Consider the following 15,658-nt stretch of genomic DNA (forward strand, 5'->3'; position numbering starts at 1 on the left):
ATGTGAATTATATTTTATAAGCACTTTTTGCAAAAGAAAAAAATCTCTTCTCTCCGTAACCTAGAGTTCATGCTACATTACTATTATTGTCTGTTTTGCATCATTGATTTTTTCCACTAATATTCCTCTTACACAGTGCTTCTATTAATGGAATAGACTGGAACCGCTCACATACATTCCCAGTATTTTTGCAATGTATTAAAGATAGCCTCAGATGCACCAGGATGTATTAGTACTTCCCCTTTGGATTAATTTGACCAAGAGGAACTCCATGCTTGATTTCTCCACTTTTACTCCTGTGCCTTTGCTCTGTCTGTAGCATAAGGTAGTCTAACTGTAATTTGTCCCTGCCAATCTTTCTGTACCTATTTCTTGTACATGAAAACAAAGGGCTCCACAGCCATCAGTCCACAGTTTATGGGCTTCCACTAGTATGGCTGGTCATCTGTGCACATCATGATCTCGATGTCCCTTGCCTGCAGTATCTCTCCTCTCTCTCATCATTTGGATTCTCAGGGCTCAACCCGGTGCCTGGCCATGGATTTCTATATTTGCCTCCATCAGTCACTGGACAAAGGAGCCCCCATGGGACAGGACTAGGCCCTCTGGATATGAAAGATGGTGGTTTGGCTCAAACTGTTTGGGGAGCACCCAGGCAGGGAGATCGGGATCTGTCCCTGGTCTATGGCCAGGCTTCTGGAATCCAGTGCCTGTGGTGTGATACCTTACAAGTCTTGTTGCAGTGGGAAGGTGCTTGGACCTGCCTAGGTTCAGTGTGCTTGGCTCTGCTGACTCCCCATGGGAGACCTCGATTTGGGGGATTTGGGATGTGGAGCGGCTTGGGAAAGAGGGCTGGCAGTGGGAGGAGGGAGGAAGGGGGATCTGTGGATAGTACGTGGAATGAGTAGAAAATGTCTTAATAAAGAAAAATGAAAAATAAAGAAAGAAAACAAAGGCTTTGCTCTACATGTATTGAACATCATATATAGCATGGCATATAGAAAAGAAGATTGATGTTTTTACAGAAGTATTTAAAGTTTTACAGGGAAAACATTGATTTACTGACCACGACAAACACTAAAACACTGATAAGACCAAAAAGTACTCTAAACATACACTATCAAGCTATATCTATGTGATGTTTCCAATGCTTGTGTTAGATATTCAATTATCAAATTGCTTCCAGCTGCTTTCAACAAATTATTACAACTCATGCATACACCAATGCATTATTCCCAGTCAGTGGCATGGATAGATATATAGTTTATGATTTAAAGTGTGCATTATCATAGGTTGTAAAACCTAATTTAATAAGAATCCAAGGCAAATAAAGTTTGTTGGGACATTGTTGCCTTTACAGCACGTTAACCAAACAGAGTAAACACACACTAGGGTATTAGGCTAAGTATTAAGTAATATCAAGTTATATTATTAACTTGGCTGTCAGGTCCAGAAAAAGGTCTCTTAGAATGTAAGAGATTATAAAATACATAAGATAGATAGAATCGTATTAATACACAGTCCTGATCAGTTTGGACACCTAAAAATGTTTGTTTAGTTTAGTTGAAAGGACTATTAACTTACAAATGACTTTCATTACACAATAACCATGATGCTTTACATAGATGACCTAAGTGATGGGTTCACTGATACTGAATTCACAGGCAGAAAAAAAACATCTTATAAATATGGTGTTTTATATATTACTGTATAGTGATTGTCACTGTCACCCAAAATCTCACGCCACCCTCTTGATGGCAGAGCCTTTCCAACCTAGAAATTAGGAAACATACAGTAGTGGCTGAAGGAATGACTCCAGGGTTAAGAAGTCTTTCAGGTGTGTAGCTGATGTTTTCTCTGGTCCTGCCCAGCCCCATAGACCCCATAGCTGCTTATCAAATAATTACTCAGAAGCTTATATTAATGAAAACCGATTGGCCATTAGCTCAGGCCTACCACTGACTAGCTCATGCATTTAAACTCAGTCCATTTCTGTTATTCTATATGTTGCCATAGGTTCCATGGCTTTACCTGTGTGCCATTATATGTTGTTCCCTATATGGTGGGCTGATGTCTACTTACTCAGCCTTTTTGTTTCCAGGATTCTCCGTGTCTGTTTACCCCACCTATACTTCCTGCCTGGCTACTGGCTAATCAGCTTTTTATTTATTGACCAATCTGGGCAACACATTCACAGCATATAGAACATCCCACAGCACCTCCTCTTTTCATTATAATCAAAAAGGAAGGGTTTAACTTTAACAGTAAAATTACATACAACAAAACACTAATCAAGCAAGAATTACAGTTATAATATTTAGTTTATTTGTATTTGCCAAAATTAGAAAATATTCTATCTATCCTATATTTGTGAGTCTAAAGTTTTATATCTATCTTATCTCTTATCATAACCAGGGAAGACCATAATTATAACTACCTAGTCTTCCACTACATCAAAGACCCCAGGAGGATATAATATTACCTAAGTAAATAGGAAATGAATTGTAAGCAGCTTCCAAAACTCTGGAAATGACAGAGATAGCTTCCTGTCTGGATAGTCATCCAAAGTTCCTCTGCAGCATTGGGCCATCCATCTTCAGCCCAAAGGCCTAGAGTCTCTCAATTGCTTCTCCCTGTGTCCTGTAGAATCCAGTTGCCTTGAAAATGCAGTGGTCACCTTCCTATGGGTCCTGCATGTCCAGTCAATACAACATTTTGTCAAACAATCCAGGCAAGAACAGTTTCTTACACAAATAGCTATTTTTGCCAAGAAGAAACTAAACTCCATGTGGAGTGTCTTCAATGCCCATCTTTCCCTTTGAAGTAAATTTGTGCTGCCAGGAGCAAATGTGTCTCATCATCCAGAAAAGTCTAAGTTGAAAATGTTTAAAATTCCATATTCTGTAGGTCTTGAAGTGCTTGAAGATTACATATCTATCTGAAATATATCTAAACTAACATGACTACCAGTTTGATTATCATAGATAGTTAGCAAACTGTATTCCTTAATGATGCATGACAATTTTAAATGAGTTGTATACACATAATACCTTAAACAAGAGTAAAAATATTTATACAGTACAACAAAATTAACTTTAATTTTTATCAATAAACTAAAATCCATAGCAATGTAAAAAATTTTACACAAGTTGTTGCTCTCTAAAAGTAGTTTCAATAATCTACCCTTTTATCCTATCATATCTGTATGTAGATGTAACCAATCGTCTTTTTAAAATAAGAAACACAGAGCCAATGTAAAAGAGAAAGCCGAGAGGTCAGAGCTCAGAGCTAAAATCTTACCTCCTGCAGTGCTCCTAGCTTCACCAAGAGAGAGCTTCTTCCTGTTTGTCTGTCTTTAAATAGTCTTTCTGTTCTGCCTTCTCATTGGTTGTAAACCCAACCACATGACTGCCTCGTCACTGCCTGTAAGTACCGCCCTCCAGGTCTTAAAGGCGTATGTCTCCAATACTGGCTGTATCCCTGAACACACAGAAATCTACCTAGCTCTTCTAACCACCATGCTCTTGCTATGGCTCTAATAGCTCTGACCCCAGGGCAACTTTATTTATTAACATAAAATTAAAATCACATTTCAGTACAAATAAAATATCACCATATTTCCCCTTTTCTATTTTAATAAAAAGAAAAAAAGGCAAAAGATTATAACTAACAAAAGAAAAACTATACACAAAAGTACAATAACTATATACAATATATACAAGTAACAAATACCTAAACGATGTCTAGTCCATTTGTATTTGACAAATCAGAGAAAATAATTCCCTTATCTATCCTATTTTAGTAAGTCCAAAATGTATCTAATTCACTTTCTATCCTAATTAATCTTCAACTATAACTAATCTTCAACTCCCTCAGAGAACTAAGAAGGAAATAATATTAGCTAACAAAAATGAAAACAGGAAGTGCACAAAAGCAACTTCCAAAAATTTTGTGAGTTGACAGAAACAACCAGCTGCCTGGATAGTCACCTGAGGTTTCTCCGCAGTGTTGGGGCATCATCTTCAGCCTATAGGCTTATCGTATCTGACAGACTCATTTGTGAAGTAGGTTGTACACAAGGTGAACAGTTCAACCTCACATGGGGTGAGAGCAGTCCATGTACCAGAAACACCTGAATTCCACTAGTGTCATGTCATGATTCAGGATTTTAAATTCTGGAAATTGTTGACGGTTTTTGAATTCAGCTGTCCATTCTTCTTGGCTGTGTACATATGGCTTCATCTCAGCATCCCCTTCTTCTCCACATCCCTCTATTAAATTCCAGTCTACTATTGAGAGGTGTGAGCTTTCAGTTGCTGTTCCATTGCACAACAGAAGCCGCCGGCCCACTGCCTGTTCAGCTGCCTTCGAAGAAAAGGGCACTGTACCTTTTCCGGATTGTGAAGGCCACTTCAGTGATGGGGCCATATTCAATTGGCCTCAGAAGATGCCTTTTGATAAAGCCATAACCGCACTTGTTTTGGCAGGAATCGGTAGTCCTTTGTTTCGTGTTCTGTCTGTCCATTTTTTCCTGTTGATTCGAGGATACTTTGTTGTCCCGTGGCTAACTTTTGCCACAATAAAAATTAACTCCATATGCAGTTTCTTCAATGCCCATATTTTCTCTGAAGTAGATTGGTACTGCCAGGAGCCAACATGTCTGAAAAAAGAAAAATTTCTAAGTTATTAAAACATTTTAAATGCCATATTCGGTAGATCTCTGAAGTGTTTGAAGATGACCTGTCTAAAATATATCTGCTCAATTTTTAAAACATATCTAATATGACTGCAATTATTATTGTAATGTCTAACTACTAACTTTCATTTCTTTATATCCTAATAGTTGGTAATAATGTAAAGTATTTAAAACTAGTAATTGACTTTTTCTTTTCTTTTCTTTCTTTTTTTTAAACAAGAACCTTAAATCTAATCTCCTTTGCTTAGCCTTTTTCCTAACGCTTGACAACAACTTGTAACCAACCCCCCTAAATAATGAAAATTATCCCAGACCCAAAACCCATTAAAAGAACCAAAAAACCACCCGCCCCACACCACCTCTTTGGGAATGTGGGCGTCGTATTTTTAAAATTGCTTCCTGCTGGGTATGGGCGAAGTTATCTTTATCCTGAAAGAAAAATTTTAGGTTAATTGTCAAATTCTAGGAAAGGTAACTATGTCCTTCCTTCATTATTATCCAGTCTGTGTATAATGCCAAAGTTCAGGGTTTATCTCAAGTCCTCATTCAAGTAGTCTTTGAGACTGGATCATCTCAGCTAGTCATCTCAAAATTGCTCTGAGCACCTTGTAGTTCAAAGCTGATCTGTAGATGATGTTTGTCAGCTTAGTGATATTATTATTGTCCACGTGGAATTGTTGTTGTTGTGGGGCCCCATCTTCTTCCTGGAGACTTCAGTTGATGATAGGCCTGGCCGTGATTTCCTGCAGAAAACTGATAAGAGACTCGAACACAAAGACATGTATATGCAGCTAATTGAAGCCTTTTTTCTAGAATTAATTAGTACTCTATATGACCATTCATATCTTAACAAAGTTTAAAATGTATATATATATATATATATATAAATATTAATCTTGTAAATTTTGTTATAAAATTTATACTTTAAGAAAAGTTTAAAGAATCAGAATAGAATCAAAGAGTTGAGATTAGTAATAGAATAGTCCCTTAATTAATTTGGCTTTTGTCCTGTCCCATAGCAGAAAATGGCTCTTTTATTATGGCATGATATAGGGAGTTTGTATTTTCCTTTTAACAACATGCTTGAGTTTAAAGAAGGAGAGAGCCATTCTCCAACTCCAAAGTCATTAAGAGTCTGTAGTCTATCTCTCCTAATTTGCACCTTTTGGGGTCTAATTTTTGTAGCTCTATTTTATATCCTAAATAATTAATTGAATCTCCTATTTGTATCTTTTCAGGAGCAATTTGTAATCCCCAGCAAGGCAAAATTTTCTTTACTTCTTCAAACATTTTTCTAAAGTATCTGCATTTGAGTCAGCTAGTAAAATATCATCCATATAATGATAAATTATAGATTTAGGAAATTATTTACATATCACTTCCAATGGCTGTTGTACAAAATATTGGCACAGAGTTGGGCTATTTAACATTCCCTGTGGGAGGACCCTCCATTGAAATCTTTTAACCGGTTGAGAATTATTATAAGTAGGCACCATGAAAGCAAATCTTTCTCTGTCTTTTTCTTGTAAGGGTAGTGAAAAGAAACAGTCTTTTAAATCAATAATTAGGAGAGGCCATCCTTTTGGTAACAGAGTAGGCAAAGGAATTCCAGATTGTAGAGAGCCCATCGGCTGAATTACTTTGTTAATTGCTCTAAGGTCTGTTACCATTCTCCATTTACCAGATTTCTTTTTAATAACAAATACAGGAGAATTCCAAGGGCTGGTTGACTATTCAATATGCTGAGCATTTAACTGTTCTTCTACCAGCTCTTCTAAAGCCTGGAGTTTCTCTGTTGTTAAAGGCCATTGCTGAACCCATACAGGCTTGTCCGTTAACCATTTTAAAGGTAGAGCTGTTGGTATCTTTGGAAGATTATCAGTTGTTGTGCCCTGTTCTTGTATAATATGGATGGCTGGTGACCACTCAAAATAATGCCTTCTAATATTTCTCTCAGAAACATGTGCCAGTTTATGATTTGTTTCTGAGATTGGAGGGATGTTAATCTGAGTATTCCATTGTTGCAACAAGTCTCGACCCCACAGGTTCATAGCTATGTTAGCCATATATGGTTTTAATTTTCTCTCTGTCCTTCTGGACCTATACATTCCAGCCATCTTGCACTCTGTTTCACCTGAGATAATGTCCCAATTCCTAACAGTTGAATGTTTACCTCCTGAAGAGGCCAAGCTGGTTGCCAAAATTCTGGTGCAATTATGGTAACGTCCACACCTGTGTCTACCAGACCAGACATCAAAACACCATTTATTTTTATCGTTAATTTTGGTCTTTGTTCATTAATAGAAGTTTGCCAAAAATTTTTCTTTATGTTTTCTCCTGAATTTTCTATTCTCTCTGTTTCATCATCCTGACCAGCATGATTTATTCCAATAGGCATTTGGTTATTTAATTGCTCTGAGTAGGGTTTTCCTCTACAACTGCAGGAAAGGTTTGAACTGGATTTGCTATGGGGGCCTGCATGAGGCCCCTCCGGGAGTTTCCTGAAAACTGAGGCAAAGGATTTCCCTGTCTGTCCTTTGTTGATCTACATTCGTTGGTCCAGTGTTTTCCCTTACCACACCTTCTGCATACTCCAGAAGGAAGGGGCATTCTGTTGCCATTGTTCCTTGAAGAAACATTGCTTCTAGGAATGACCTGTTTACAGTCCCTTTTCAAATGTCCTTGCTTTCCACATCCAAAACACCTAACACTCCTCAAACCTTTTGAAATTACTTCTCCTACCCACGTATCATCATGCTCATCAGCCTCAACATTAATTGTTTCTCTAATCCAATCTTCCAAAGGTGCAGATCTTGCCTTTAATGGCCTGATTATTCTTTTGCATGCTGCATTCGCATTCTCAAATGCCAAAGCTTCAATTATTGCCTTACTAGCTTCTGATTCTGAGCCCATTCTCTTTACTGCTGAAGCCAGTCTTTGCAAAAAAAAATCTGTAAAAGACTCTTTTGGGCCTTGCATCACCTTTGTAAATGACTCAGGTTTTTTTCCTGGTTCCTCAACTCTGTCCCATGCATTCAAGGCTGCCATTCGACATAAAATTAGGGTTTGGACATCATATAAACATTGTCTTTGTACCGAAGCATATTGGCCTTCTCCAATAAGCTGATCCTGACAAACTTGTATTCCTTTATCCCTCCATTGTTTTTCTATGTTTTTAGCTTCCTCCTTAAACCACGTTAGAAATTGAAGTCTCTGACTGGGTTCCAGAACAGCTTGTGCCAGCTCCCGCCAGTCCTGTGGTACAATCCTATTATATGTTGACCAAAAGTTTAACATTTGCTTTACATATGGGGAATGCATGCCATAAGATACTATTGCCTCCTTAAACCTTTTAAAATTCAACAGTTCAATTGGAGCCCAAATATTTTGTGTAATCATTTGATCTGGCAACTGCTGTATGGTTACAGGATAAAATAAGGGTGACTGTGTGAAAACAGGCTTTCTTTCTGTAACCTTATGATCCAAACTTGAACCAACTTCACTGTTAATTTCTTCTGTCTGAATTTTTAAAGGTTTAACAAGTTTTTCTAAAGCTCTTTAAAAAAATGGTGATATTTTATTTGTACTGAAATGTGATTTTAATTTTATGTTAATAAATAAAGTTGCCCTGGGGTCAGAGCTATTAGAGCCATAGCAAGAGCATGGTGGTTAGAAGAGCTAGGTAGATTTCTGTGTGTTCAGGGATACAGTCAGTATTGGAGACATACGCCTTTAAGACCTGGAGGGCAGTACTTACAGGCAGTGACGAGGCAGTCATGTGGTTGGGTTTACAACCAATGAGAAGGCAGAACAGAAAGACTATTTAAAGACAGACAAACAGGAAGAAGCTCTCTCTCGGGGAAGCTAGGAGCACTGCAGGAGGTAAGATTTTAGCTCTGAGCTCTGACCTCTCGGCTTTCTCTTTTACATTGGCTCAGTGTTTCCTATTTTAATAAGACAATTGGTTACATCTACATCTGTATACTATCTATATCATATCGTCCTTTCTTCTTTTAGAAAGAGATTGAATATGACCAATAACAATTTGCAACCAACAACTTAAACAAAGACAAACACCCATAATCCATTTTTTGGAATGTGGGCTTAGTATTCTAGGCTACTTCCTACTGATAGAGGGCACTGGCAATCTTATGTAGACACAAAGAAAATTTTAGTATTATGGTCAAGTCCTGACTGAAGTAGTCTATGATGCTGTATTCTCTGAGCCAGTTGCCTTGAAGTTGATTTTGGATGTTGGATGATTGGGACCATGGACTCATTGGAGACCTTTCAGGGGGTCTTGGCTGGTCAAACTTGATGTATCTTAATCTGGAACAAATCCATAGCCTCTTGCTTCCTGTGAAAACAAAAGCAGAGCATCCTTTCCAAAGCAACATATCCTTACATTCAAATTTTGAGGTCAAGGAACCTTTAAAATATACACATTGTTTTAACTGAGCAGCCTTTACAGTCAAATGTCATTCTGCAGTTAAAATTCCCAAAGACAATACAATCCAGATTCTCTGTGTAATATCCATCTTTATGTGGCTTGTTTTTATACTACCTTTACTGTCTCTTTAAAGACTTTATTTTTAAAAACTGTTTTCTTTATATACCTGTCTGTATTCATTTTCATCTCTCTTCCAAGCCTATGTACATTATCACATACATTGTAAAACATTGAAAGTCTTGTTCCATCTGAATTGCCTTATTGTGTAACTATTGCTTTAAACTGCATTGACTAGTACTGAAGCAGAAGCCTTGGCTGCTGACTCTGCAGAACATCCCAACATGCTAGAGGTAATTCACCTCCAGCTCTGGGCCATGTGTACCATTAACTCTTGGTCACAATGGGTCTATGCCTCCATTAAAGCAGCATGTAGCCCAGAAACTATTTTATTTTACAATACCATTCAGTTCTGCATATCAGCCATGGGTTCCCCTATTCTCCCCCTCCCACCCCCTCCCCTTACCCCCAGCCCACCCCCCATTCCCACCTCCTCCTGTCTATATTCAGGACAAAGACTCTATGATGACAGGTTATTTGCTAGGCTGGTCACCAGAGTAGACCGGTCCAGGCTCCCTCTGGACCACTACCAGCAGACCAAGGTGGGGTCAACCTTGTGGATTCCTGAGAGCCTCCTCAGCACTCTGCATTTTTTATTCCCATGATGTCCTCATTTATCATTGTATCTTCCTCCCTGCCCACCCACTCTGTCCTTGTTCCAGCTTGACCCTCCCATTTCCCTATGTTCTGTTTCCTCACTCCTCACCCTCTGCCACCCTTTCCCCCACCCAGTTCACTCATGTAGATCTCATCCACTTCTCCTTCACAGGATCATCCATGTCTCCCTCCTAGGGTCTTTTCCTGTTAGCTAGCCTCTCTGGACTTGTGGGTTGCAATCTGGCCATCCCTTCCCTCCCATTTAGTATCCACTTCTGAGTGAGTACATACTATGTTTGTCCTTCTGAGACTGGGTTACCTCACACAAGATATTTTCTAGATCCATCCATTTGCCTGCAAATTTCATGATATCATTGTTTTTCACTGCTGAGTAGTACTCCATTGTGTATATATGCCACATTTTCTTTATCCATTCTTCTGTTGAGGGGCATCTAGGTTGTTTCCAGGTTCTTTCTATTATGAATACTGCTGATATGAACATAGTTGAGAATGTATGACCATCCAATTTAAACAAACTTATACCATTAACACATACCTTTTCATTTAATCAGATAAAACTTGCCAAAAGGGAACCTCCCCCAAATTAGTCTTGGAGAAAGTTTTTTGTTTTTGTCTTTTAGGAGAATGAAGGCTAAGGAATCTGAAGAACACTGGACAAATGAGACATCTGAAGAGAAAGGACAAATCATCTAGAAAAAAATGTCCCAAGAAAAAGAGTAAAATGGCCTATTGGTATATCATCTATAAAATTTCATAAGTCTTCCTAAATGCTTGTTTCTGCTATTCTCTAAAGACATTTAACACTGTTGGTCTTCTTGTAGTTCAAGTTCAATTAAAATTTGAAGCTGACTTTGGAGTTGGAGAATGGCTCTCTCATCCTTTAAACCCAAATATATTGTTTTAAAAAAGGTTGAGTGCCGGGCGGTGGTGGCGCATGCCTTTAATCCCAGCACTCAGGAGGCAGAGGCAGGTGGATCTCTGTGAGTTCGAGGCCAGCCTGGGCTACCAAGTGAGTTCCAGGAAAGGCGCAAAGCTACACAGAGAAACCCTGTCACAAAAAACAAAAAAAAGAAAAAAAAGGTTGAGAGATTCTTTTGTCCCATATCAGAAGAGCCCTCTGGTGTGGGACAGAGAAATAACAATATTTTTATTCACAACAGGTTGATTATGAATACAACCTCTTTCTAAAGAAAAAAGGAATATGATATAGATATGATTGGATGAAAGGGTAGATTAATGAACCTACATTTAAAGCGCAACAACTTGTTTGAAATGTTTTAAATTGGTATAGATTTTAGTTTATTGATACAAATTTAATTTTGTTATACTGTGTTTATATTTCTACTCTTGATAAGGTATTATGTTTGTACAGATCATTTAGACTAATGCATAATTTAAAAATACAGATTAATAATTAGTCATCTATGATAATCATACTTGTAGCCATGTTAGTTAGGTTTTCTAGGTATACATAGATATATTTCAGATAGATAGGTAATCTTCAAATACTTCAAAGACCTACAGAATATGGCATTTAAAATGTTTAAAAAATTTAAACTTTCTGGACAGTGAGACATGTCTATGCCTGGCACCATCAATTTACTTCAGAGAGGAAGATGGGCATCAAATACACTTTGTATGGAGTTTACTTCTTCTTGGCAAAAGAAGCCATTTGGGCAAGAAATTGTTCTTGCCTGGACTGCTTGAAAAAATGTATCAACTGGACAGGCAGGATCCATAGGAATGTGTCCACTGAACTTTGCTTGGCAACATGGTCCTTCAGGTTCCTGCTTCACAGAGGAAACTGCCAGACATTCTACAGGACACAGAGAAAAATGACTGAGAGACTCTAGGCCTGTGGGCTGAAGACAGATGCCCCAACTTTACAAAAGATCTTTGGATAACTGTCCAGGCTGCCAGATGTCTCTGTCTACTCTTGCAAGACTCCCAAAAGTTGCTTGTATCATCTCCCATTTCTCAGGTATTATTATATCCTTCATCTTACATCTTTGATGTAGTTGAAGACTAGATAGTTATAATTTCCTTAGTTATGAAAAAAGATAAGTTAGATATAAAACCTTACACTCACAAATATAGGATAGACAGGACATCTTAATTTTGCCAAATACAAATGGACTAGATATTATAAATAGACTAGATATTGTAATTGTAATTCTTACTTGATAATTGTTCTGTTATATGTAATTTTACTATGTTAAAGTTAAAAACTTCCTTTTTGAAAAAAAAAAAGAAAAGGGAAGTGCTGTGGATATCACTCTATATAAATAAAATGCTGATTGGCCAATAGCCAGGCAAGAAGTATAGGTGGGACAAGCAGACAAGGAGAATGCTGGGAACAGAAAGGCTGAGTCAGAAGATGCCAGCCCACTGTCCAGGGAGCAGCATGTAACAGGCACACAAGTAAAGCCACAGAACATGTGGCAACATATAGATTAACAGAAATGGGCTGAGTTTAAGTGTAAGAGCTAGTCAGTGGTAGGCCTGAGCTAATGGCCAAGCAGTGTCATGCCTGACACTCCCTACATGGCCAAGAGCAAGAGGCTGTGTAGCCTAGGATAGAACCAAACATGATAGCTCAAAAAAGTCAATGAAATGATTCCTCATGATATTCTACTATCTTCATTGACCAGAGTCTAGCAAAAACATTCTGCGAGAGGCTTCATCTAGCAACTGATAGGAGAACATGCAGAGACCCACAACCAAACATTATGCAGAAGAAGAGGAAGAATTACAGGAGTCTGAGAGGTCAAGGACAATACAAGAACACAACCCATTGTATCAATGAACCTGGGATCATAGGGCCTCACAGAAACTGAAGAGACAATCATGGAACCTGTATGGGTCTGAGCTAGATCCTAGATATAAGTGTTGTACTCTGCTAGCACCTTACCATTGGGATGTGGAAATTAAGTAATAGTCTTGGTATTAGTTTGTGATGCTTATGAGTTCACAATGGACCATCTTTGGCCAATGACTCAATGAGGTGTAGTCATCAAAGGTTTTATGATGGCATAATGTGTTATTGGGGCATTTTGTCCTTATTTGGTACCTCTATTTAAATTCTTGTCACATACATATATATTTCAAGAAGCTTTTATAGGAATAGGTTTGCAAAAGACTGTGACCCTCCCTGCATTTTCTCTTTCCCCCCTTTTCCATCTTTCTCCCTACATGATCCTCCTATTCTAGTCTATCCTCTGTCTCCCCATAACAATATCTTATATTTCCCCTTTCTTGGGAGATCCTTTCTTCAGTCTACTACCTGAGCAGGTACCTTACCTCTGAGTCTATTCATAATATAACACTCATTTCAAAGGCTTAACAGCTGACATCCTCATATAAGACAAAATTATTTGTCTTTGTGTTCTGTGTTTCTTCACTCAGGATGATTTTTTTAGTTCCATCTATTTACTTTTTAATTTCATTTTTAATTGCTGTATAATATTTCACTGTGTAAAAAATACATTTGAGTTATCTAAACATCAGTTGATGAACATATAAGTTATTTCCAATTTCTGCTATTTTTAGTAGGAAAGCAATGAACATGGATGAGCAATTATCTCTAGTATGATGTAGAGTCCTTTTGTTATAAGCTCACTGGTGGTATAGTGGGTTCTTAGAGTATATAAATTGGCAGCTTCCTCAGGGACCACCACACTGATTTTCATAGTCACACAAATTAGCACTCCCATTAGCAGTAAGTGTTCCTCTTTCCTCACATCCTCACCAGCATGAGTTGCTATTTGTTTTATTGATCTTTGCCATTGTGACTGGTGTAACATGAAATCTTAGACTAGTCTAATTTGCATTTCCCTGATGTTTAAAGATGTCCTACATTTCATCTAATGTTTCTCAGCTATTTGTGTATCATCTTTTGAGAACTCTCTGCTTACATCCATATCCAATTTTAAAATTGGGTTGTGTACTTTCTTAGTTTTCATATATCCTAGATACTAACCTACTACCAGACATATAATTGATAAAGATATTTTCCCATTATGTACAGTGCCTCATTGTGTAGGTACTAGTGTCCTTTGCCATGCAGAATATTTTGAGCTTCATGAGGTCTCATTTATTAATCATTGACTTTGGTGCTTGTGCTATTAATGCATTTAATTAGAGAACATACTTTCAGTGCCAATGTATTCAAGTCTATTCCACACTTTCTATTTTATCAAATTTATTGTGTCTGGCTTTATGTTGAGGTTTTGGTGTACAACATAGTGGAAGTTTTTACAGGGTATTAAATGTGAATCCATTTGTATTCTTCTACATGCAGTCAAGCAGTTTGATCCACACCACTAATGAAGATGATTCCTCTCCTCCAGTGTGATTTTTTTTTTGCATTTTTGTCAGAAATCAGACATCCATAGAGTGTAAACTTAATGGAGACTTCAGTTCAATTCCATTGGTTAATGCCTCTGTTTTTATGGCAACTCTAGTGTTTTTATTATGTAGCACAATTTGAAGATTGGTATGATGATACTGTCAGTACATTTTTATTACTTATAATTTTAGTTATTGTGTGGATGTGTGTTAGTTTGAATGGAATTGCCCCCCATAAGCTCATAGGGAGTGTCATTATAGGAGGTGTGGTTTTCTTAGAGAAAGTGTTTCACTGTGAGGTGGGCTTTGAGGTATCCTATGCTCAAGCTATGACAAGTGTTTCAGACAATTTCCTGTTGACTGGGTCAAGAAGTAGAATTTTTAGCTCTTTCTCTGGTACATGTCTGCCAGCATGCCATTTGCCATTAGGATAATGAACTAAACTTCTGAAACTATAATCCATCCCAATTAAATGTTTTCCTTAAGAAGAGTTACCATGGTCATGGTGTCTTTTCAATGGACCCTAATTAGGACACTGTGTATCTACATATGTGTCTGTGTTTCCATATGAAGCTGAACATTTTCTTCTAATTTTTGTGCAGACTTGTGTTTGATGTGTTTTGTTGAATAATTCATTGAACCTGTAGATGGCTTTTGGTAGCATGACAGTTTTCACTACAGTCATCCTACTGATCAGAGAGTGTAAGAGAATGTTCCATATTCTGGTGTAATTGTCAATGTCTTTCTTCAATGTCTTAAAGTTGTAGTTTTCAAAAATATAAACCATTCTGTATTTCTGAAATACAGAATTTGTCTGGTTAGAATTATCACAAGAAACTGATTAAAGAAGAAAAGTTTTATCTTAGTAGTTACTATCTTGAAGTCATTTCAGAAGGAGTATTAAAAACACATATTCAAATTCTATTTATAATACAAAGAAATTTAAAAGCATTAAGAAGGATATTTCTTGAATCAGACAATTCTTTGAAAATACCATGAAATTTGCCCATTTGCTGGCCAGTGGGCAGGGCTCCTGCAGAAAGATTCCCCTCTCCAAGACCCCCCAGCAGACCCTGCAATCTACAACCCTGTCTCCACACCATCCACCCAAGAACCCTACCATTTTCTGAGACTTGGAAACCAGCCCCCAGCTCTCATCCAGCCTAGAGCTCCCATCTGGCCCAGAGAGTACCCTTCCAGCCCAGAGAGCTCCCATCTGGCCCAGAGAGGTAGCTCTCATTGGGCAAAGAGCTGTCATTGGACCAGGAGTAAACTCAGGAAACAGAGAATATGCCAGCCCTGATTAGATCAAAAGAGTGGCTTTCTGAGAAGTGGAATCTGTCACCTCTCACTGGACCAAGAGAGGCTTCCGGAAACACCAAATCTGTCAGCTCTGACTGGTCCAAGAGCCTTGATAAGACCAAGAACAA

At 37.9% G+C, this 15,658-nt stretch overlaps 1 protein-coding gene across 2 annotated transcripts in view; it reads left to right on the forward strand.

Moving 5' to 3' along the window:
• LOC143270492 (cytochrome P450 3A13-like) overlaps positions 1–15,093 on the forward strand; it is a 75,578-nt gene extending 60,485 nt beyond the window's left edge. The window contains exons 13-14 of one of the 2 annotated variants that reach the window (XR_013047668.1): positions 10,502–11,862; positions 12,533–15,093. Coding sequence is in view for 1 of the 2 variants with exons in the window: in XM_076560634.1 (XP_076416749.1) it covers positions 10,502–10,516 (15 nt within the window). In the remaining variant the exon portion in view is untranslated. Of the gene's footprint in view, positions 1–10,501 lie in introns of both variants that reach the window. The other variant, XM_076560634.1, reaches the window with a different exon arrangement.
• Positions 15,094–15,658: the final 565 nt, after the last annotated feature.

Source organism: Peromyscus maniculatus, chromosome 23 (genome assembly GCF_049852395.1).
Source record: "Peromyscus maniculatus bairdii isolate BWxNUB_F1_BW_parent chromosome 23, HU_Pman_BW_mat_3.1, whole genome shotgun sequence".
In the NCBI taxonomy this organism is placed as follows: Eukaryota; Metazoa; Chordata; class Mammalia; order Rodentia; family Cricetidae; genus Peromyscus; species Peromyscus maniculatus.